At 35.6% G+C, this 23151-nt stretch overlaps 1 protein-coding gene and 1 pseudogene across 2 annotated transcripts; one reads left to right on the plus strand and one right to left on the minus strand.

Moving 5' to 3' along the window:
• Positions 1 to 1069: 1069 nt before the first annotated feature.
• Positions 1070 to 22755, plus strand: LOC116306630 (dnaJ homolog subfamily B member 14). Of its 2 annotated transcripts, none has more exons than XM_031716709.2 (10): positions 1070 to 1306; positions 2639 to 2807; positions 3474 to 3619; positions 4165 to 4290; positions 4974 to 5030; positions 5611 to 5690; positions 6972 to 7081; positions 7314 to 7368; positions 8896 to 9010; positions 20215 to 22755. In XM_031716709.2, exons 1-10 carry the CDS (start codon positions 1174 to 1176, stop codon positions 20328 to 20330), a joined length of 1107 nt encoding a protein of 368 aa, XP_031572569.1. In that variant the 5' UTR covers positions 1070 to 1173; the 3' UTR covers positions 20331 to 22755. The 2 variants fall into 2 exon arrangements, with proteins under 2 accessions (XP_031572569.1, XP_031572570.1); XM_031716710.2 differs by having other exon boundaries at positions 6975 to 7081.
• LOC116306631 (ras-related C3 botulinum toxin substrate 1 pseudogene) lies at positions 11368 to 12867 on the minus strand (annotated as a pseudogene).
• Positions 22756 to 23151: the final 396 nt, after the last annotated feature.

Below are 23151 nucleotides of genomic sequence, written 5' to 3' on the forward strand. Positions count from 1 at the left end.
TAGTGCAGCCAGGCACAAAGAACTTCCTACGTATATACCTAACCAATAAACTATCGTTTTCGTCTGTTCATCATAATCTTCTTCACATATAACAAGCCGTTAATCAATCCAGCATGCAAACTCCTTTCATTATTTTAATGATCGTTTGCATTTTCAAGATTATATACATCCTAGCATTAGCAAATGGCTTCAAAGGAAACGCCACTTTTTGTTTTGGAACTGGAGAGCTTTAGCACTGAAACCTCAATCTGCAGTTCGACGTCAGGCGTTTTCCGTCAACTTTCATCATTTAGCCAAGGCGTCATAAACGAAGTCGTTTCTGAAAGAGCCGCCATATTGAATTTCATACAAGCTGAGTGTTTCTCCGTGTTTGCGGGCATGTTTCTGGGCCTGATCCCCAGCGGTTAGCGGTAAACCTGATGCTAAAGGTCTCTAATGTCAGTGATAGGAAATCACCTATCGAACTGAAATTAAGACTGCAATGTTGGACAAATATAATTTGGATGAAAAAATCCCCCCCCCCCCCCCCCCCCACTCAAGCAATGGTTGTTCGCGTAGAGCATTTCACCCTCGGCCATTTCCAGAACAACATTGCTTAGGAGATGGGGATATACTCGTCCACAGTCTCTCTCGTTTCAATATTTTCAAGATGGCGGCGAAAACGAGAGAGGCTGTGGACGAGTATTTTGGTTCCCAAAGCACGCTGGGTCCAAGTTTTCGGGACCCATAAGTCTTTTCGGTCATTGTACCGTTACAGTCTCTAAGCGTGGAGACGGAACGGACGAGCGAGAGACTGTGAAAGAGTCTAATCACGAGCTTGGCCCAGGCGTTATGGGATGTTAAAATTAAAATCCCTGTCATAAACTTTTTTACTGATTGGTCAACGTGCGTGCTTCATAACTGCTCACAGGACGTTCGCAGTTTTTCTTTAGTACGTGCCACACTAATCACACCGGCTCGGATGCCATATGAATATAGTTTTCGTACTTATTCGAAAAGAAAGAAAGAAAGAAAGAAAGAAAGAAAGAAAGAAAGAAAGAAAGAAAGAAAGAAAGAAAGAAAGAAAGAATCAGAGTCAGATTCAGATTCCTCAGTGCCACAAGGCAGCGGTAGACTGGGTCCAACTTCACCCGCGCATGCGTAATAAACCCAAGATTTCTTTGGGAAAACAAAATGGAGGGCAATAAAGACGAAGCTCTGAAATGCCGGCATTTAGCAGAGAAATACCTCCAACAAGGCGACACAGATAAGGCCATAAAGTTCTTGAAGAAGGCTGAGAAGCTTTATCCCTCTAAAAAAGTCCAAGGTATGTAAATCGAAGCGTAAAAACGCTACAAAACAACACTTCATTCTGTCAACTGTTAAATATGGAGATGACTCTCTCTAACTGAAGCCATAGCTGTTTGACGTTTGCTTTACTTCTATATTTCATATCCTTGACTCAATTTAAGCTTTCAGAGATCTGAACTAGAACGTGAAGTTTTATTTTGTTGCGAAAAATATTGTTTTTATTGATTATTGTAAACCAGACACACTTCAAGTCTGGTTTTGAGTTTTGACTAACATCAAAGCTAGAAGTTCGAATGACGAAATAGTGTATAAAAGTTTTCATTGCTTTGGGTTTTTTAAATATAGATGATAATAGCTTTATAGCCTTTGGATATCTAAAATACTTGCTTCGAATTATTTGAAATGAATATTCGTCGTTTTTTTAAGTGTTTGAATTATTTTTTTGATAGTAAATTCAGTATCAATGTTTAAAAATCCAAGAATACAAATCAAAACAGTTGATATTATCTATGTTTACTTGAGCCAAAAATGTTGCAGGAATTTGCCAATCGAAAATCAATTTAAAATAAAACTCATACTAGTACGCTAGAATTTAATAAACAGCTGGTCATCAGACATTTCCAGACTACGATTGTCCAATCAAATTGTTCTCTTGCCTGTGTGATTTTAACCAGTAAGGTTAAGCCGGCGATGAGGCATGATGGAGCTAAAGCTAATATGGTCAGTCATCATGATCGGCAACTGACTGCATTAGCTGTTATTTAAGCCCATACAATACAGCTGTAAGGGTTCATTCCTAGGAATATGAGGCTTGCAGTATAGAGTAAATGCGGGTTATTGAAAACAAGTTTACTGAGGTTTTCGATAGTCTGAGAAAAATTTTCTATACCTTGTTGTGAAATTGGTTTTTAAATGCTGCCAGTCAAGCTACAGTAGGTCATAAAGGGTGCTGATAGATTATTTTTGATAGACGGCAGCGAAAAAACAAATTTCATTGTGTAGTTTGCAAATACCGAGTTCGCAGAATGATAATAATGATGGTCTTTCTTTACAATAATTAATCAAAAACAAATAATATGAAATTAATATTTATATATGGATATATGTGATAAAATTCAAAGAGGCTAAAATGGCTAAGCTTGGCCAAGTACTGTATGAGAAAATAGACGTCTCTTGATAAAACGTTTCTTGAATCTCTTAGTTTTCACTTTGGGTAAGACAAAGGGGTGCCAGAATATCAGAAAGGCTGCAGTAAGCCGCAGGTACAGTACTGTTGGCATATAGAACATATTTAGCATTACGGAAATACAGACAATTAATTACAGTACATTATTATCCTTTCTACTAGATTTGCTAAATTCTTTACTCAAAAAAGAATCATCTGAAGAAACTGAAGAATCAGAGAAAATCGATGGAGTAAGACACAGGAAACAAACAAGTAGTCATGGTGAAACTGCTAATGGAAGTGTAACGTATGACAAAAACTACACAACTGAGCAAGTAGAGGCTGTTAAAAGGTGGGAATATTTTCTGTCTCATGTCTGCTGTCCCAAGAAGGACAATAGCATGATTTTTATTAGGGTCAAAGATTAAAGAATGCTATTGTAACTGAGCAAATTTCTCTGGCTTAACAATGATCTTCTCCTATAAAACTTAATATTTATCTCCTGTCTTGTCCCAAGAAGGACAATAGCATGATTTTTATTAGGGTCGAAAATTGAAGAGTGCTATTGGCACTGTAACTGAGCAAATTTCTCTGGCTTAACAATGATCTTCTCCTATAAAACTTAATGAAAACCCAACCAGGACTTTGCAGCTAGTTTTATTTTATATCTGTATATTTTATCATATTTTGCTTTTCCTGTGAAGGTAAGGACAACAGATTTTGCAAATTACAAAAATATGTACAGTGGGGCCTGTTGTGTGAGCATGGGCACTGAAGATTGTTTTCTCCAGTGTCTTCAGTGGCTTTTATACTGTTGCCTTATACGGGTTATATATTAAAGAACAATGGGGCCTAGGTCAGATTAACATTTTTTGAAATTACTGTAATTTAAAAATACCGACACACACTCACACTCATCTCCTGAAATATTGTACATGTACTGTATTATTTAAGATGGCTTTTGTAAAATATCACAGAATAAGTTTTAATTATTGTTTTGGTTTCATTTCAAATTCAGAATAAAGAACTGCAGGGATTACTATGAGATCCTAGGAATCCCTCGTGATGCTTCTGATGCTGACATCAAAAAGCAATACAGAAAACTTGCCCTTCAGTTCCACCCAGACAAGAACAGGGCTCCAGGAGCTACTGAAGCATTCAAAGGTGAATATCAGTACGAGAGTTTGGGCTTCCTGTGGTTTTCTATCCATAGGGATCACCTATGGCTGTTATTGTGTTATTCATTTACATGTTAAGTTATAAGGGCCATGTTGGTGGTAATTTACAAGAGATTTGTCATGAGCTTCTTTTGTTTATACTACCAACATGGTCACTACTGTATGTCTTTGTTGTTTCACTTTTGAAAATGATTACAAACGATTAATTTGAAAAATATACACATGCCATGTACACCAAATCAAATTATTTGCGACCATTTTAAACAACTACTGTATTGTTCTGTACTGAACCGTGTGTGGGGACCCTGAAAAACTTCTGGCCTCTACTGTAGCCTCGTGTTCATGTGGAAACGTAAAATAATTTTCACATACAGTACATGACAGGCTAGTCTTTCCAGAACTTGTAATGCTGTAGTTATTCAAATTGGTGGCAATATTTTGATTCATTATATGACATAGCTTAAAGATAGATCTTCTGGATATACAGTACTCTGCTCTTAGTTACTGACAAAGGATATTTTATCTCAACAGCCATTGGCAATGCATTTGCTGTGCTGACAGATGAGGATAAAAAGAAACGTTATGATAGATATGGTGATGAGAATCCTCAAAACCTTTACACTCATAACCACTATGATTACTCTAGAGGTTTTGAAGGTAAGCACACACCCTGTGCAATCAATCACAGTTGTTACAAACTATAGACCTTTTCATTCTCTTAAGGACTTGGGTATACATTTTCTGTGTGAGTTGTATCCATATCCAAGTGTATTATCACGTGCAACTGTTAAAGAAGGAAAAAAATACTCTTGGAAATGATACATGGTCTGAAATGGGAAAACATTACACCCAAGATAAAATACTTCATTGCTTCGGCCAGTCTATGATTTGATTTTTCAAAGTTATACTTATTGACTTAGTGAGAGGGCTGGAAGGAAAATATTTGGCTTGATGTTATATGCTGTACGGACCAAGTGCAGTAAAGGTCAGTACAAATGACCAAGAGCTAAATATTTCCCCTTCTGGCCTGACCTAACTCAGTCAATAAGAATTTATAATATGACTCAATTTTTGTTGTAAAAAAGGCTGAAAAATCCTTCTAACATTGATAAATACAGACTCTGTAAACCAAGGAGGACTGGACAGGTTTTTCCAACATGCTCGCTTCAACCATCCAGCCCCCATCACATTACTTTTTCCAAAGGTTTTATTAGAGCACTCAAGCAGCGCTGTACAAGTCATAGGTTTCGGGTCATTTGACAGTTACTGAATTGCCATACATGTACGTGTAGGACAGGATTCTTAATTCATTGATGCCGTTTTTTTTGTCTATTTTCCAGCTGATATCACTCCAGAGGAAATCTTTAACATGTTCTTTGGTGGGCCTATGCCTGGTGGTAAGTAAGGCATTAGTTCAATCTACATGTATAATAAGACCTTTCGGTTTTTCTTTATGCTGCAGTTGATCGTGCTGCAACAATAGAGACCTTTAAATCTAATGACAAGAATGATAAAACATAAATAAATAATAAAAAAATAAAAAACAGAGAAAAAATAAATAATAATAAAAAATAAAAAATAGAGGCCTTTAGATCTGATGACTAGAATGATTACAATATTTGAATTCAAAAGATTGGCACTATCATTTTTTAGCTGTGGTTATGTATTTAGATTCAAACTTTAAATAGTAAAAAAATTAGATATTGCCTATAATTCAGTGTTAATCACGTGCACAGGATGCATACTCATTCTCCTACTAATCCTCAGATCTAAAGGTCACTTACATCTTAGATCTGATGCTAACTAATGTAATTCTTAATATAGTTTGATGTATTAAAAGTTTTGAACTTTTACAGATATAATCATATCATTACTTACCCCTAGTGTTTCCAAGACATTCACTGGTCAACGTAGGAAACATACAGTGATAATTGATACCTGGAGTTGTTTGTTGGTATTCATTGCTATTTTTTGTAGGTCGTGTTTATGTTAATCGAAGGCACAGAAATAGAAACCACCATCATTCACATGTTCACGATGAGGGACAGGAGGTTAACGTAAGTACATAGTTAGTAGTCCCCTTCACAGTTCCCTGCGCCATCTTGAAATGTATCCGTGCCTTTGCATCAAAGCGAGACGAACGGTGAGCTTGCAATGATAGAGACATTCTAATAATTGTCCAAGGTGTTAAAAATGGTATCTATCATTGCAAGCTCAACGTTCCTCAGGCTTTGCTGCAAAGGTATGGCTATCTTTCAAGTTGGCACAGGGAACTGTGAAAGGGACTATTACAGTCTTTGATGGCAAGACCTTATAAATGTACCTGTCAACAGCCATGTTGGTCATTAAGAAATACAAAATGTGCTTGCATGTCTCTGTATAATACAAACATGCTGGGAGCTGTAGAGCATGAGAGAAGAGTGCTTTACAGCTCCCAGAGTGTTTATATCACAGTACGTAAACATATCCTTGGCCTATGCTTATGTTGTTTATGTTGCTACAGTAGTTCTGAACCAAGCTTAAAAAGGGAAGCTATGTTTATGTTTACAAACTAACTGTGTGTACAGTGTTCTGACCAGAAATTTCTTTCAGGGGGTCAAAGGGCACAGAAATCCAAAATTTAGGGGCAATTTAGAAATTTAACTTGATGGGCCATTTCCAAAATCTTAAAACAAAGAATAATCATGTTTTTTGCCACTAACTCTGTTGCAAATCTAGAACAATGTAAGACAGTTTTTTATTAGTAATGATAATGCAATACACTTGCGCTGGGCAGCCATACTTTAGCCTCCAATAAACAAGGTCAGCTAACAAAGACTAGTTCCAGACCTCTTGGCGAGTAAAAAACAAGATGGCAGCTATGTTCGATTCATTGGACTTTCACCTTGTTCATTGACAATATAATGCAACTTTTATTGTTTTAAAAGTACTCTAAACCTTTTGAAATTACAGGAAGTATTCTTTGGATAGTTCATTTTTGGATAAATTTTTGTTTGTGCCATTTCTGTTTTTTATGCGCGATTCCTGCAATGAACACTGTGTGTACTTACTACAGTTTTAAATATTCTCTGAACCCAGTAGTTGTGAGCTCCACACTAAAATTTTTGAAGTTTTTCTCTGCCATGGTACCTTTTATGTTATTGACTAGCGGCAGTAAAATACCAATATTTCACAACAAGCTGTTGAAATGTCTGAGTTTGCAGAAAACAAAAACCACAGTAAGACAAGTGGTTTACTAGAATGTACTGTAGTTGGGGTTGTGTAGGTGTATCTGTCGAATAGTTTCCCTTCTTATTTACTAGTTATAGAGTTACTTACTAGTTATTTTCTTTCTACAGCAGACTTTATACTCATTGGTTCAGTTTTTACCCATACTGCTATTAGTCTTGATGTCATTGTTGAGTACTTTCATGTTACAAGACCCTATATATTCATTACAGAGAACAGGGTGAGTAAGGAATACCCAATACTGTATGTACTAGACTACTTATTGTATAGCCTGTGGGGCTTGGCAGTCTTTGACTTTGTGATTGGAAAGGGAAAGTGGAGGGGAGGGGAGAGAAAGACCAGGCAATGGTATTACATCTTTCAGGGCTAAAAGTAATCCTGGTTACCACTTAAAACATTTAACTTTAACTTGTAAATATAATATTAATATTATTCTATTTTCCTTTCTTCAGATCATATTACTTGGAAAGACAAACAAATAGGTACAAAATAAATTATTACGTCCAGGTACGTCGGCTGTATTTATTGTTGTTTACTAGATAATGCTTTGTAAACCAATTAAGAAAATGTTGTTCAGAATCAAGTATGGCATACAGGGCTCAAAATAGCAGCTGGCTGCCAACTTTAGCCAGTTATTTCAGCACCTTTGCCAGCAATTTTCTAACCAAAAACACAAAAATTAAATAAAGAAATAAAACAATTTCACCATGATTGATAAATTATGACTATTTAACATTAAAATGCCTTACCCACAAAACACAGTCTGTTTTATATGCTCAAAGGCTCAAAACATTTATTGATCTTTGTTTTTATTGAGAAGATTAAAAGTAGCCATCCAAAAATGAGCCACACCCCAAAAGCCAGCAAATTTCAGCATTTTCTAAAAAAATTGTTTTGAACCCTGGCATACAGTGTATAGTGTAAGACAGTAATGATGAAAAGGTAAATTATACACCGTGAAAAGATGAAAAAACTTACTGACGTTTCGGACGCTAGTCCTTCGTCGGAGTAAAAGAGAAAGAAGTGGTTGAAAGGAGTGTATATATGATAGAATAAGACAAAAGAAACCAATGGTATCCCACCAAACCAGTTTCCCGCCATTTTAATCTAGCTAACCATTCTCTTTCTGACTTCATTGTTTTCGGTCTTTCTTTGCTTAACGGCAACAATGATTGTCGCAAGACCAAAGAAATGCGGCTTATTCACCTATTGGGCACTCTTAGTCCCAACGGGATTAATGAACGCTTTATTTTCAACTAACCTTTTCTTTTGTCTTTTGATTGTTTGTTTTTGTTTCCTTGCCTACCTTGCTCTCATTGGTTTCTTTTGTCTTATTCTATCATATATACACTCCTTTCTACCACTTCTTTCTCTTTTACTCCGACGAAGGACTAGCGTCCGAAACATCAGTAAGTTTTTTCATCTTTTCACGGTGTATAATTTACCTTTTCATCATTACTGTTTCATTAGAAACACCGACGCAGCTCACACTAGTTTTTAGCTAGTTATATCTTTATAGTGTAAGACAGTGCACTTACCACTCACTTCTCAGACACAGTTTTTAGGTGCAGCATCAAATGAGTATGTACATATATTGGATGTTTATTACAGTTGGTCTCTTATTTGATGCTAGGGGTTTTTCCTCTAGTTTCTACAGTTTTCTTTCTCCCATGACCATACATGCTACACTATAAATTCAATTCCAATTTTATCTGTGTGTTAGCCTAGCATGTGTGTGTTCAATTCTATTTCAGCTTTTAAATCTAAGCTTAAGACATTTTTATTAGGAATTATTTTTATTGATATTTTTCTTATTTGTATATTTATTTTTTATTGATTTCTTTTTATAATTCTGTATGTATTTGAATTTATAATGATTTAGTCTATCACTTGTTTGTGATGCGCATTTTTGAGTATTTATGTAGAATTTGCGCAATACAAAATAAAGTTATTATTATAATCATTAACCCTGAGGTTGTTACATGGTTCAATAAAAATGGAAAGTAACTTATTTTGTATTTCTTTCCTTTGTAGGAAGGATTTGATGAAAAATATTCCGAAGCTAAAAGTTTACATAAACTAGAGAGGCATATTGAAAACGAATACATCAACAGAGTACAATCACAGTGTTACAGGGAAAGACAATACAGTAAGTACAATACAATGGATTGCTTCATTCATTTATATCACCCCCTCTCAAAGTTACATCATCGTATAGAAGAAAAAAAACGCTTCCTAGTCACAGTATCCTAGGGCAGTTATGGAGCAATTTTGCTCAACCCACTCCTCCCTGATTACAATTTTGTAGGAAAGTTAATTACTCTCCTTATGTCAAATAACAAGTAGCTTTGCTCACCCACTTCTTCTCAGATCCAATATTTAAACCTGTTTGTGTAAAGGAATGAAGAAAAAAATTAGCTTATTCCACTAACTTTCCTTCTACTTCCTATACCCTCTCTTCTCTTATCATTTCTCTTCTTTTTCCCTGGCTTATTCTTTTTTCTCTCTTATTGGATGGTTTCTTCAACAGTTACAGTGTAGATGTTTCTTATTTTCAACTCTCCCTCCCTCCAGACACACACCTAATTGTAGCGTTTTTCATTTAATGAAATGAACACTCCGATGAAACTGAAAGAGCATATCAACCAATATCTACAGTAGTTCTAGTAAATGTCTTACACCTGCTTCCATCAAGTTATCTCTCACTGTAAATAATACTTATCTATCCCATTACTGCTAATGGGTTTAAAACAATTTTAGACTCTAAACCTGTCAGCTACAATAAATCCATAAAATTAAAATACAACACTGAACCACAGACATAGCAAACGACCTCTTCGATTTAAAGCTTCTAGGATCAGTGGTACCTTTGTTAGAACTGAAACAACTTGGTCTTTATGCTTGTAATGTGTGTTGATGGATGTCTGTGTCGATGGTGTGGGTGTCTACCGCTGATGTGCGTCGGTTAGAGTCATATTTACTTCCGGTTCCCTCCGCCTTCTGTATTTCCTGATTCTAATTATTTACTGTATTTCCTTGAGAACAAAGCAGTTTGTCTTGGTGCTTTGATTTTTTCCTAAGGTGAAAAGAATTATGGATTAACCGTTCTTGATGTACCGTCATTAAAATTTCCGAGTAGGAAAAATTCCGTGTTCGCGAGTTATCAGACTTGTCGAGATAACATCTTTTCTTTGTATCCTTTTCCTCTACTCTTTTTTTTTCCGTCTTTGGAAATGCATGACATGTTTCTTCTGTTATCTTTTCCTCTTGTCTCTTTCCTTGCGTTTTTTTTTTTTTTTCGGGGTCTTTGTCATCCATGAATCATCCATGCGTCTATTAAGAATCCATCCCTTCATTCATGCCTTCAGTCCTTCTGTTTTTTCCCCCCAATTTTTCTGATTCAATGCACTGTTAAATCCTTTATAAATTGTTTCCAGGACACACACACAAAAAAGTGTTGCTTTACGAGGAAATAGGAATAATAAGAAAGTATTAAATAGTGTGCTCTCATTCAACTACCAGCTATATACAGATGTATTGAATCTCAGTCGTGCATGAAATTAACTTTAAAGTGCCGTCCAATATCTCCATTACGTGTCGTCTTGTTTCCTGTATCGTGATGTAACAGAGAAACCTCGTTAGGTATTTGTGGTGGAATTTGTCGCCCTTTCATCTTCTTTGTTTTCATTTTAACGTCAGTGTAGACCCTAAACCATCCATCAAATCTAATGAACTGTCTTTGTTACATTAGCTTGTTAATTCATTTGACATTATCTAACCTTTACTGAATAAATTTATTCCACGCGTCTATTTTAAAACCCAGGTGATTTTATTCTACTTAAAAAGGCATTTTGTCGACGCCAATGTACCTGTATGCCTTGCAGATATTTTTTATTCCATAAGTTCTTAATTACAAAAAATCGAAAAAAAAAAAAAAAAAAAATTAAATATATAAATGAATTGAAACTAGTTTTTTCATGCCATAGCATCTTTAAATATCCACCCTATAACTCCAATTTGTTGCTATCTTTTTTGCCTAAATTTATAAGTGGTTCTATGTCGGTTAAACTGTTCATGGTCAAATTATTGTCTTTCCTGGAGATATTTTAATTTAAGCTCTCGTTCCTACCGTTTTATATATTTTCTGATTTGGCCCTTTTTCGATCAAAGTAACCAGTCACAACACTCTTGTCTCCAATTAAGATTGTTTATAGCTGTAATTTTTGTGTGCACGTAAAAAGGTTTCGGCCTAATCCCTATAGATTCTATATTTCTTTGCTTCCCTCAACAATATACCAAACAGGTTTGACAACTCGATCTTTTAAGTCAACGTTTACATCACCAAGAAATTACGTGACATTGATTAGTGAAGGCAATTAAAGTATTCAATTAAAGACAATAGAGGAAAGATATGCACTTAAAAAATAAAAATAAAATATCGATTGTCTGTGTTTAATGTATATTAAATATATATATAATCTAGATATTTTTTGAGTACGATAACTATTACTTTTTATGATATTTTATTATTACTTTGTCTTGGTGGTTTATCGAGAGGTCAATAAACAAGCACTCACTTACCACAATTTATCAAAATTATTATTGATTTTAGGTTTCAATATTTTAACATAAATTCACTGATAATATATGATTCAAAATAAATACACTCTGTATTATCTTGTACATAAATGTAAAATTATTTTCGAATATTTTTCAGTTTATTTTCTTCGTATAGAAATTTCTTTCTTTAAAGCAGCTAGTTTTATCTTCTTATAACTATAACCGATAATGTTGTCACGGTTTTACCTATATTTCAACCATTTCCACCTCTTTTAATTGTCATATCCATCCTCGCTTTATCTTCCCATTATCCTTTACTTTTTATGGATTTCCTCTATAATATGGCACATTTGTTTTTCCCCTTCTTGGAGTGTGCAATACAACCTTTGACAGCCTCCGTAAATACTTCGACATAGCCTCTCTGCGTTAACGCCGAACACTCTATATACTTCAAAGCACCGAGCTTCTTCATCATTTTTCTTCCTTCTTTATGGCTTACAAATTGAGGCGATTCTCCGTCTTTCTTTCCCTTCTTCTTGCTCTCCGCATCGCGAAGATCCGTCTTGGTGCCGACCAAAATAATCGGCGTTTTGGGCAAATGTCGTTTTATTTCTCGATACCATTTATTTTCGGCATTTCGAAACGACTCTAAGTCGTCCACAGAATAACATACACAAAATACATCTGTATCTGCGTATACTTCGGGGCGAACATTCTCCTTAGTCTCTACATATTCTGTATCCCACAGCTCTAGCTGATATATCTTCCCATCCACGATAATATTCGCCTTGTACGTATTAGAAAACGATTCTAGATGCTTTCTTGATATTGTATTAGACTTGTAGCAGAGTTGAAGAAGAAGGCAAGTCTTGCCGACTGTACTGTCTCCAAGAACCACTATTTTGATTTTCCTCTCGATATCGATGTCTGTGTTCGGCACTACGACGAATCCATCCACCATCTTGATGTTATATCTTGTCCCTTTCCTAACTTAACGGGTTATAAACACCGACGAACGAACCCTCGATGCGAAGATACGAGACTTGTGCTTTACAATTACTCGACTAGCTGCCCCGTGACTTGTCACAGCAGTATCCTCCAAGTACTGCGAGCTCACTAAGGTGTGACTGGAGTCGTTGAGTGCAGAATCCAATGTGTCTTGAAATTTTCAAATTGAATTTCTAGCAGATCGAGCTGACAGACCTCGGAGTGTCATTAGCTGTTTGGACTCGCTCTCAATGGTTCAGTCAGTTCCGTTTAAGTAATGTAAACACACCAGAAAAATCTCCTATGCTAATACACGATTTCTAGGCATCTTTATCTCTCGTTAAATACTATCTGAAATTCACTGATCTTAAAACTCTTCGTAGCTTCCCACCTTCCTTGGCTGAATAGTTTCTTGTTTTGGTCTTTGCTGGTAAATATTCGAATAAACTCCGGCAGTGATGCGACCTTTGGCTTACCGAAAATATGAATTCCAAATTCCTATCATCTGAATAATTCATCATCTCCCAGGTTCGGTAATTATGGATATTATTTTTGGCAACCCAGACGGACCATGATTTGACAATCCAGACTAAAACACACTATTTCTAACCAGTAAAATCATTTCAATCATTGTAATGAGTCTTTAAGGAAAATGATAATTTTTCCCCTCGATTTTCTTTTGGCCATTTTAAATATTTTTTGAGCCCTCTAGATTATCGTATTCATGTTATTTTACTCTTTAATCCGTGTTTGCAAAAGCCAGATTATATACCACTTGTCGACCTGTCGCCACAATAATTCTTCTATGGTGGACAATGCATTAACTTTTCTGTTTGTATGGTTTTATTTAATGTGTAAGGGTTTTGACGAATGGATTTATTTTATGCACAACAGGCCGCTGTGATCTTCCTGCTGCTACCACGAGGCTGTCTTGTCTAGTCGAGATAAAATATTTGAATAAAACAAGCCGTTGATAAAACCTCAGTTTCAAAGATATTTGCAGTTATTAAGAATGATATTCAAATCTTCAGCGGCTTCTCCAAATTTAATCGTTTTCTGCATCGGGTATTTTAGCCTCTTTAACGAGTGAATGTCGACTGTTTGAATACGTAATTGCGCATCGGAAGTTCCCAGGGTCGAATCTTAACATGTGGTCGTGTAGTTTACTCTAAAAGCCTAAGAGGTTATGCAAAATCATGTTTTGGTGGTATCTGTAGATTTAGGTGTGGTTGAATCGTTCTTTTTAATGAGTAAATAGCAATTGTCTGCCTAGAATGTGCGTCGGATGTATCCCAGGGTCAAATCTCTAGGTGTGGGTGTGGTGTTCGGTGCCCTTCTCTACCTAATCTCCTTTTGCATACAAAGATATATTTACGGGATACAGTGATCAAAAGTAATAATTATTTAGATCGCCGCCTTCACATTTTGTTTGTCAATTCGTCTTTTGATTTTATTTCTTTGTCTATTTTCTTTTCTGTTCTCTTTTACTTTTCCGCTTTCAGCTCCTCCTTTAGCTTTATTTTGGTTCTTTTTTCAAAAATTTGTAATGGAATCAAGAAAAGATGATGTTAGTTTTATCTTCAGTAGTTTTTTGCCACGTAATGTCAGCAGAAACGTGTATAACTATCAAATCATCACTAGTTACATAGAGCATTGTTGCTGGTACTGGTACCTGCCAAATGTACTTGAGCATTCGTTTGAAGTGGACATTAATATCAATCGCGCTATTTATATATTGCTGGTGTCTTTATGTTTACGTCTGGCTTAGAGAAGACACAGCTGGCTATGTATTTCTCCACACTCCAGTTTTATATGTGCATATGCTTATTATTCATTTTATTCTATTATTTATTGTAAATAAAATATTATATTATTGAACTATTTTCACGCTAGCATAAGCCCCGTTGAAAAAAATCCTTGGACACATGGACATAAAAACTTATTAAAATATTATAGCATAGATAATGGAAAAAAAGAAATACTATTTCCCTCTTTTTTCTTTTTCTTTATTTATCATAAAAAGGTTTGCACACACACACACACACACACACACACACACACACACACACACACACACATCATGCGTTGCATATATAGTAATGTGGTAGTTTCATTTAGAGTAGGCAATTTTTTTACTTTTCTCTTAACTTTAAAAAAATATTTTTCCCCACCTCCTTTCCTGATTCTTCACCGGCTCTTGTCACCCTACACCCTACACTCAGTTAGGGTGCCTTTTTGGTTATTTGAAATTACGGCAACGAAACTTCAATGTGGATTTCCTGTGGTTAATGAGGAAGTAGGGGCTTAGATCGGCTCTCTCCCAGATCACTCATGCTGTAAATTGACACAGGAACCCCACCACACAACCTGACCTTTAGTTTCCTTGCCTCAGTGGGTACAATCAATACTTCAATTTCGAATTCTCTGTTGCTCAGCCTTATTTTCGATTTCATATAGAATATTCATGTGTTCTAGTGAATGTCCGTTGAATTTCAAAGTTTTTTTATTATCGAAGTCGGTGCATTCTATGCTTTACCATTGGTAATTGGGAATAATGGGGGTAATCAATGAAAACGGCGGTAATTTGGGAACTTGAAAATGGTCTATTCTAGGAGTCGCTTTGAGGCACTCGCTCCGTGATTTAGTTTATTTTTTGATATGACGCCATAGTGTTATTGACGCATGACTTTTTGAACCCCATTTGCGTCATCAAATCAGTATTCCTGGTGTGAGTCTGACAAACAAAATCCTTGGCACTTTGAATGAAATATTGATCCAGGGCAATTTTAAAGACTTTGTTATTACCAGAGCTTTCTATACAAGTATTTTTGAATCACATTTTCACAGTTTTTAATCAGTTAACCATACCGTATTTGTTTTTGTGGGAAAGGGTCGGGGAGGGTCGGTATCTTGTCTACACAAACAACTGAATATTCTCTCCAAAGTAGGACATGACGTGTGATATAGATTTGAAATTTCTTTCTACTTTTTCTCCAACTACTGTACGCTTATTTTATTCTTTTCCTTCCAAATTTAAAAACTTGATAAAGGTACTTTTAGGAATACAATTTAATAAGAATACTTGTCTTTTACAGCTAGTATTCTTATTAAATTAAACTTCCAAATTTAGTATTTTTTGTCGTCTTTAGTGCTTCAATCATACTTCCTGTAGAGAGACAATGAAATAATAGCAAGGAAGAATCAAAACAATGAATGTTCTAGTTACAAGAAATAACCTTTTTAACGTTCACACCGGCGGGCTGCGGCCCCCACTGGAGACGAAAACTGTTTAGTACATCAATACTTTCTCATAACTCAGTAGGGTTTCATTTGAAGTACATATTTTCAGCTTTTTTCCAGCTACCACTGATGAAGAAACTACTTATTTGGAGAACGAATCCGTTAGGAGGTCTTTTTTCAACGATTTGGAAGTAATATTGTGCACGTTGACTGGGTGCTGGAGATTTCAGTTTGATAGCTATTCTTTGGGAAAGTCACTTCAGAGTGGAATCTAGAATTATCCCGATAAATGTCGGGTAGACGAGAGCAAAATATTGATTCGTAGTAAACAATACTAAACGTTTTTCTTAGAAAACTATTCTTATTTTGAACCTATCTTTATTCTTTTTTACTTTCACGCCATTATATTTTAATAGCTATATACTCATCGTTTCCTTAATTATTGTACTTTAATTTCTTCACGATTGTTGTTTTTATTATTATTATTATTTTTCCAAAACTACGATTAATGATGGTAATTGAGCTGAGTGGAGTGCAATTTGGACCAAAATCATACGAGTGATTACAAAATTGCACGATCGCGTAGCGGAAGTGCAATTTGTTAATCACAAGTATGATTTTGGTCCAAAATTGCACGACACGAAGTTCAATGACCACTTAATCATATCCTTTTTGTAATCATACACGTGACTACATGTCTACAGTACATGAAAAATACTTTTTTTTTTGCTTTTTTGTTATAAAATCTATCAAAAACACTTTGCAAACGCATTGAAAAGGCTTGTTTCATCCTCTTCTCTGATTGGCTGAATATAAGAATTCTATTCTGTGCGGATTGGTTCTTTCAAAAAGATGCGATTAAGAGCTCAAAAGGATGCGATTAAGAGGTCCTAAGGATGCGATTTGGGAATTAATCGCACTGCTTTGAACCAATCAGATTGCAGGATTTGGTAGTGATTACAAAAAGGATATGATTAATCTTGTAATTTCCTCTAAACCACTGTCCTGCTTCGATTATTGGCTTACTATTTACTTTTTTTTTTGCTAATAACTCTTATTCCTTCATAATAAACTTAACCTTTTCGTGATGGATGTTTTGTTATGTGGGATTCTGTTCGGTTGTTTAGATCCGAATGTTCTCTTCGCCGTCAAAAAACGTAGTACACTCTTTCTCAAGTAATCATTACTTCGTCATTAAAAATAGTGGCTTATTATCAGTGAATCATTTCCTATTCCCTCCTTTATACTCATTTCCATCAGTACTCGTGTAACGAAACAAATCTTGCATCATTTGAAAACCCCCTTCAGCAGAATTAGCCCCCCCCCCCCCCCCCAAACTCAATTAGCCCCTCCCCCCTAAAATTTTGGCTGGATCCGCCTTTGTAATGGTAGTGGTAATAGTATAGTAGTAGTGTTGGTGGTGGTGGTAGTAGTAATAGTGATGGTGGTAATTGCCGGGTATACAGTGGTAGCGATAATAGTATCAGTTCAGTGATCGAGAAGCAACTTCTGCCAATTTCATTACGGTAACTACTTGATGTCAGCGCAAGTACTAACTTTTTGGGAAGTTCGATGATTCGTGAAAGCTTTTTTAATCATACTTATATTAATTTTATATTTATGATGATGTGGATGATTGTCTTGACATATGGTACAAGTTGTTTCTTGAAGTAATTGACAAACACTTACCCTGGAAAGAAAGGCGCGTCAAAAGAAAACAACAGCCTAAATGGTTAACGGGTGAGATTCTTCGATGTATGTCAAACAGAGATCATTTCAAGAAAATAAATGACACTGTGAACTACAAAGCTACTAGGAATCGTTGTACTGCATTGATAAGGAAAGCTAAATCAGAGTATTACAAATCATGTCTGAACAATAGAAAAGGTGACTCGAGAGAACTTTGGAGATGCTTGCGAGAACTTGCTCCCGATGATGTAAAAACTACACCACACCATATTGATCTAAACAAAAACACCATTACTGATCCTAAAGACATTGGTGAACATTTTAATAACTTCTTCTCCTCAGTTGTTGATCAATATATCTTAAATCAACAGCCTGCAACCAACTTTGATAAACTGAAAGTCATGGTAAACTCAAGGATTAAGGATGATCTGAAATTTAATATTCCTCCAATAACCACAGAATTTGTACACAAGTTTCTGTCTACCATGGACATTAATAAAGCCACAGGACTTGATAGTTTGAGTTCTAAAATCCTCAAATTATCTGCGAATGAAATTACGGTATCCTTAACAAGCATTTTTAATAAGAGTTTAACAAGTGGCAAGTTTCCTACTGTCTGGAAAACCTCCAAGGTCACCCCAGTATTTAAATCTGGCAATCATTGTGATGTTAACAACTACAGGCCAATAGCTATATTGTGTGCAGTAAGCAAGATCCTTGAGCGTTATATTCACAACTGCTTCTACGATTTTCTTATTGGACATAAATTGTTGCATACTTCCCAATCAGGTTTTCGAAGCAATCACTCTTGTGAAACAGCTTTATTAAAGCTTATTGACAGCTGGGCATCAAATATGGAAAAAGGTCTTCTAACTGGAACAGTGTTTGTGGATTTCCGCAAAGCTTTCGACATGGTGGACACAGATATACTTCTTCAGAAACTTGCAATCTATCGTTGTGATAATTTAGTGCTATCCTGGTTCAAGTCATATTTACAAGGCAGACAGCAGTGTGTTCGGATTCAAGGAATCCTGTCATCTACGAAACCAGTCCATTATGGGGTACCTCAGGGAAGCATACTTGGGCCGCTGCTGTTTATTGTATTTATAAATGACCTTCCCCTATACACTAGTTCCAATATCGATATGTTTGCAGACGACTCTACATCTCATTCCAGTGCAAAGACAGTTGAGGAACTCAATGACATTCTAACCGATGATATGTCTAATGTTCACACATGGTGCAATGAAAATAACATGGTTGTTAATCTTGACAAAACAAAGGCAATGTTGATATCAACTTATCAGAAAGCAGCAAGATTAAAGAGTGACCTTGAAGTTTACTACAATGGCGCTAAGTTGAAAACAACTAAAACTGAAAAACTGTTAGGAGTAATAATTGACAAACACCTCTTATGGAAGTGTCATATTGACAAAGTAGCCAAGACCTTAAGTAAAGGAATCTATCTGTTAAGAAGGATTAAGAAGTTCTTACCTTTAGACTGTAGATTGACTTATTATAAGTCTTTTCTACAGCCACATATTGATTATTGTTGCACTATTTGGGGTCATTCAAGTCATGCTAAACGTATCCTTAAGTTACAGAATATGGCATTAAGAATAATTTTTGATAAGCCTAAACTGACTTCGGCTGGTCCACTGTTTAACATATCAGGAATTCTTACTATTCATCAAAGAGTAACATTCAGACTGTGTACTTTAGTATACAAGGCCCTTCATAACATGGCCCCCCAGTATATTAGTAATATGTTTAAGCTGAAATCTTCAGTTTGTAATAGGATAACTAGAAGCATTGCAAATAATGATTTATGGCTACCTAAAGTTAAGTTATGCATCAGTAGAAATTGTCTGCCCTATAGTGGGGCAAAGGCTTATAATAATTTACCTACTGCTTTAAGAAATATTGAGCAATTTAAGAGTTTTAGAACGGAACTCTACAAATATATGTTAAATAAATCATAATTATAAATAGTATCTTTTCTCAATAGTTTAGTGTATATTTAAATTTTGTAGTTTAGATATTTATATTAGCTTCACATATTTTTGTATTTTTATATTTCTTGATGACCCAATGTAAGATTAGCTTTGCTAAATTGGTTTTTTATCATCGTTAAATAAAGTTTATTATTATTATTATTATTATTATTATTATTATTTATGCGTCACTAAAGAACATTCTGGTTCAACGATTCGTGTGGCTGTCTAATTACAGAGAAATATCACTGAAATACCAATTGTCTGCACGCTGTAAGAGGTACAAATGTGCAAACTTGGCAGTTTTCGTTCAAAATGGTCTTTGTCTCTAAAAGTAGTTTGGACCACATGGGTTGTTTCTCGTTGGCACTTCACACACTGTGGTATAGCCCAGACAATGAATAACGGAAAGCAAAACAATTGAGATCAAACATGGAAAACCACTGGAACAAACTGGGGCATTAGTTTGCGCATTTTGCATTCTTTCCAGATCAGTTGACTCAGTAAATGAAGGGTTTTTAACATGAAAGAATGGGAATGAAGTGGAAATTCTTTAAAAAAGAAATTTGGTTGATTTTGGTTGTTAGTACTCTGGGGAAGATAAACATGTCATGCCTTCCTCTGCCTAGCTGTTTTCCATCGTCCTCTATATATTAAGGCTCACAGCCACTCTCAATAGCAATATATCACCCAGTGGTCATTTGAAATTGGGCTCATTTTGTCCATTTTTCCACCCACATTAGACTTCTATCAAACCTGTATGTCAATGGTTTGGAAACTATGCAACATGTTGGTCTTGTATGATTGGCCGCTCATGGGATACAAAACTGACTGACTGATTTCTTCACAGAACTGATATTTCATTTTTTTGGTCTATTTGCAGGAGAAGAACTTTACGCTAGAGGTCGTTTCTGGCACGAGCCTTCCTTGATTGAAAAAGCCAACAACTTCAAAATGCGAAATTGTGAGGCACTGGAGAAATTATCAGAACGTGGTTAACTCAAGGGGTCAAGATAATACTCTTAATACAATGTTCTTATATCAATTATTCTAAAATTTTCAATGTATTTCAATGCAGTATTTGAGTGATCTAATCCTGCGTGCAGCCTGGAAGTTAAGGACAGGCTGCAGACAAGCTAAAGTGACGTCAGATAAAACAAAATACTGTACAAATATTAAATTTGGAATTTCGTTGGTTGGCATAGAATAAAGTAGATTAGACCTCTTCGGCTCTGACGTAATGTTTTCCCATTTCAGACCCCATGTCATTCCCTGGAGTATCATTTCTTTGTTTAAGGTTTGCGCTCGGTTGCACATTAGAAGACACATGAATATGGATACGGCTCAAACAAAGGATCTTATTCTCAAGGGAATGACACGTGGTCTAAAATGGGAAAACATTACCCCAAGCCGAAGAGGTCTATTGTTTCTTTCCTCAACCAAATTAGTTTTAATATAAACCGAGCTTTCGCTATATTTAATAGAGACTCTGGCAGAAAACTGCCTGGAAATTATCTGCAACTTATTTGATTTACTATTTGTACTGATAGCTCGCGCGTTTATGTGAGCGCGCGAAATGAATGCTTGTTAACGTTTGTAGCACGCGCATATATGTTTGTAATCGTGATAGTTTTATCGTTGATTCCATTGTACCCTGAGGAGGGGCGAGTATGCCATATTAAAACTAATTTGGTTGAGGAAACAAACAATTCTACTTTACTGTACAAGTATTTTTATTAGTCATGCATTTATAGTCGATAATTCATCCTAATGAAAACCTTTATCATAGTATTAGTATTATTGAATGTAAGTCTTATAATAGTGAGATATGACTCGGGTGGCTGCCTTTCATGGCACACAATTTAGCCCCTTCTTATTTATCTTACGACTGCCTCTTAATTCACGTGGTTTAATTCGACATTTCATGCACATAGAACAACAGTGATTCATAGTACTATACCAGCCATCTTCCGCAACGTGCAAGTGGCGGGTTTTCTTCAATATTGCACCTTCATCCACCCTCATTCATATGCTTTACAACAGTGCTCTATGATTCTAACTATTACCATATCAACTCTTTGCGTTGTATGGTTTCTTCGTCTACAACTAGACTTTCTTGACGTCCAAATGGCGGATTTGCTCCAAGACTGCTATATGCACATATGCTTACAAAGCAATCGCCTCAGTTCTTTTCTTCGACTAGACTCTTGCAAAGCCCAAGTTTTTGTGTTAATATCGTATGTATGAAATACGATATGTCATATTAACTAATTATATTTTATTGATGGTTTGTAACCAATCCTAGAAGGGTCAAAAGAAGATACACGGCCATGTTGGGGGTATTGACACTAGAATTTAACAAAATGTTTTTGAAAATTGCAGTCAGGATATAAGTCAATGACAAACCTTTTTAAATGTAAAAAAAAAAAAAAAGTTGAATACCACTAACATGGCTGCGATGAAGTAAGTGTGACTAAGGAATATAATTACAACTGGGACCAGGTATAAATAATTTATCAGTCGGTTTTAATAATTATATATAGAAGTACATGAACTAAGAGATATAATGGATTGTTGTTTTGCAGATACCCTATTTGAAAAAAGAAATCACTAAATAACTTGGGCGCAGTTTACATGAAGATAAGTTGATCCAACTGCTAGCTAAAGAAACTCAAGACAATGATTTTCCCTTGCACCCTTTGCATTAGGGATCAACCTACCTTCATGTAAACGGGCAACATTCCATGTTGGGATTAGATATGCAATGGAAATCCTTAAGGCCAGTCGAGATTTTCAATGCCCTTCAAGTTTAGCGATTCTCTTTTAAAAAATAAGGAATAAGTACACGATCTTTGCTGAAAAGATTACATCAACAATAATGGTTTACAATCCTACTCCAGATAGCTCGAGTCAGAAAGTAAACTATAACTTTATGAACCAGAGGGTAATGAGAACTGTTTTGCCAACATACCAACTATATAACGATGAAATAAGTAATTTGAAAAGAAAGAGATTTGATCTATATGGAGTCAAAGTTGCAGTTTTCGTTGCCTCTAGTTTTATTTTAACAAACCACCTTCCTACTTAGGCCAGGTTTAAAACTTTATCGCATTACGTTACATCATGAAAAGAATCATGGTTGTGGTAGAGGCGGGCAACAACAACAACAAAACTTCAAAATGTGTTTTTTAGAACTTGGGAAAGCAATGATAGCCCCCAAAATACTGTACATATTTTGCAGGATGAGCACCGGTTTATAAAATTTGTGAAAACAAGATATTGGAGAGCTATCAATTCAGCTGAAACGTAATTAGCTCAAATTCTTATTATTCTTCACCATATAGTCCGAATTGTAAAAATATGCCGGCATTGTCGTCATGACCATAGTGAAATACAGGTGTATGATCACTGCTTTCAAGTCGTATAGTTGGAAGTGTGTTTTTTTTGAAGGGCAACTGTGTTGTACTTGTGTAATTTCAACTTGAATTTCATGACTTATTGAAGCGGATTGATGCATTTGTCAGAGCTTGTGTAATTTGTAATTTGTAATTTGAAGTTGTCTTTCGGTACGGTAGCATACTTCCTTGGTGGGCCTCAGCTCACTCGAATCCTTAACAATTTATTTGAGGAAGTGAATGAGAACAGCATGAAACGCGGCCTGATCTTCAACATCCAGTTATATCAATAACATATTTTTCTTATTTGATAATCATACTGTGCCAAACTGTGGAATTAATATAACCGATGCCTGCCCATTTGTCGTTTAAGCCAAGCACAAAAACTTAGTTCTGTTTAAAAAAAAAGAGGGCTAGATTGGGAA

The sequence above is a fragment of the Actinia tenebrosa genome, unplaced genomic scaffold, assembly GCF_029948245.1.
Source record: "Actinia tenebrosa isolate PJP-AT-01 unplaced genomic scaffold, QUT_ActTen_1.0 PGA_scaffold0__85_contigs__length_37466705, whole genome shotgun sequence".
Lineage (NCBI taxonomy): Eukaryota > Metazoa > Cnidaria > Anthozoa > Actiniaria > Actiniidae > Actinia > Actinia tenebrosa.

What these genes read in the sequence shown, in the direction of transcription:
- LOC116306630 (XM_031716709.2), top strand. Translation starts at nt 1,174, where the DNA reads ATGGAGGGCAATAAAGACGAAGCTCTGAAATGCCGGCATTTAGCAGAG. An exon ending in TTACTCTAGAGGTTTTGAAG is followed by an intron (nt 4,291 to 4,973) that starts GTAAGCACACAC and finishes TCTATTTTCCAG; the next exon opens with CTGATATCACTCCAGAGGAA. An exon ending in TATTCATTACAGAGAACAGG is followed by an intron (nt 7,082 to 7,313) that starts GTGAGTAAGGAA and finishes TCCTTTCTTCAG; the next exon opens with ATCATATTACTTGGAAAGAC.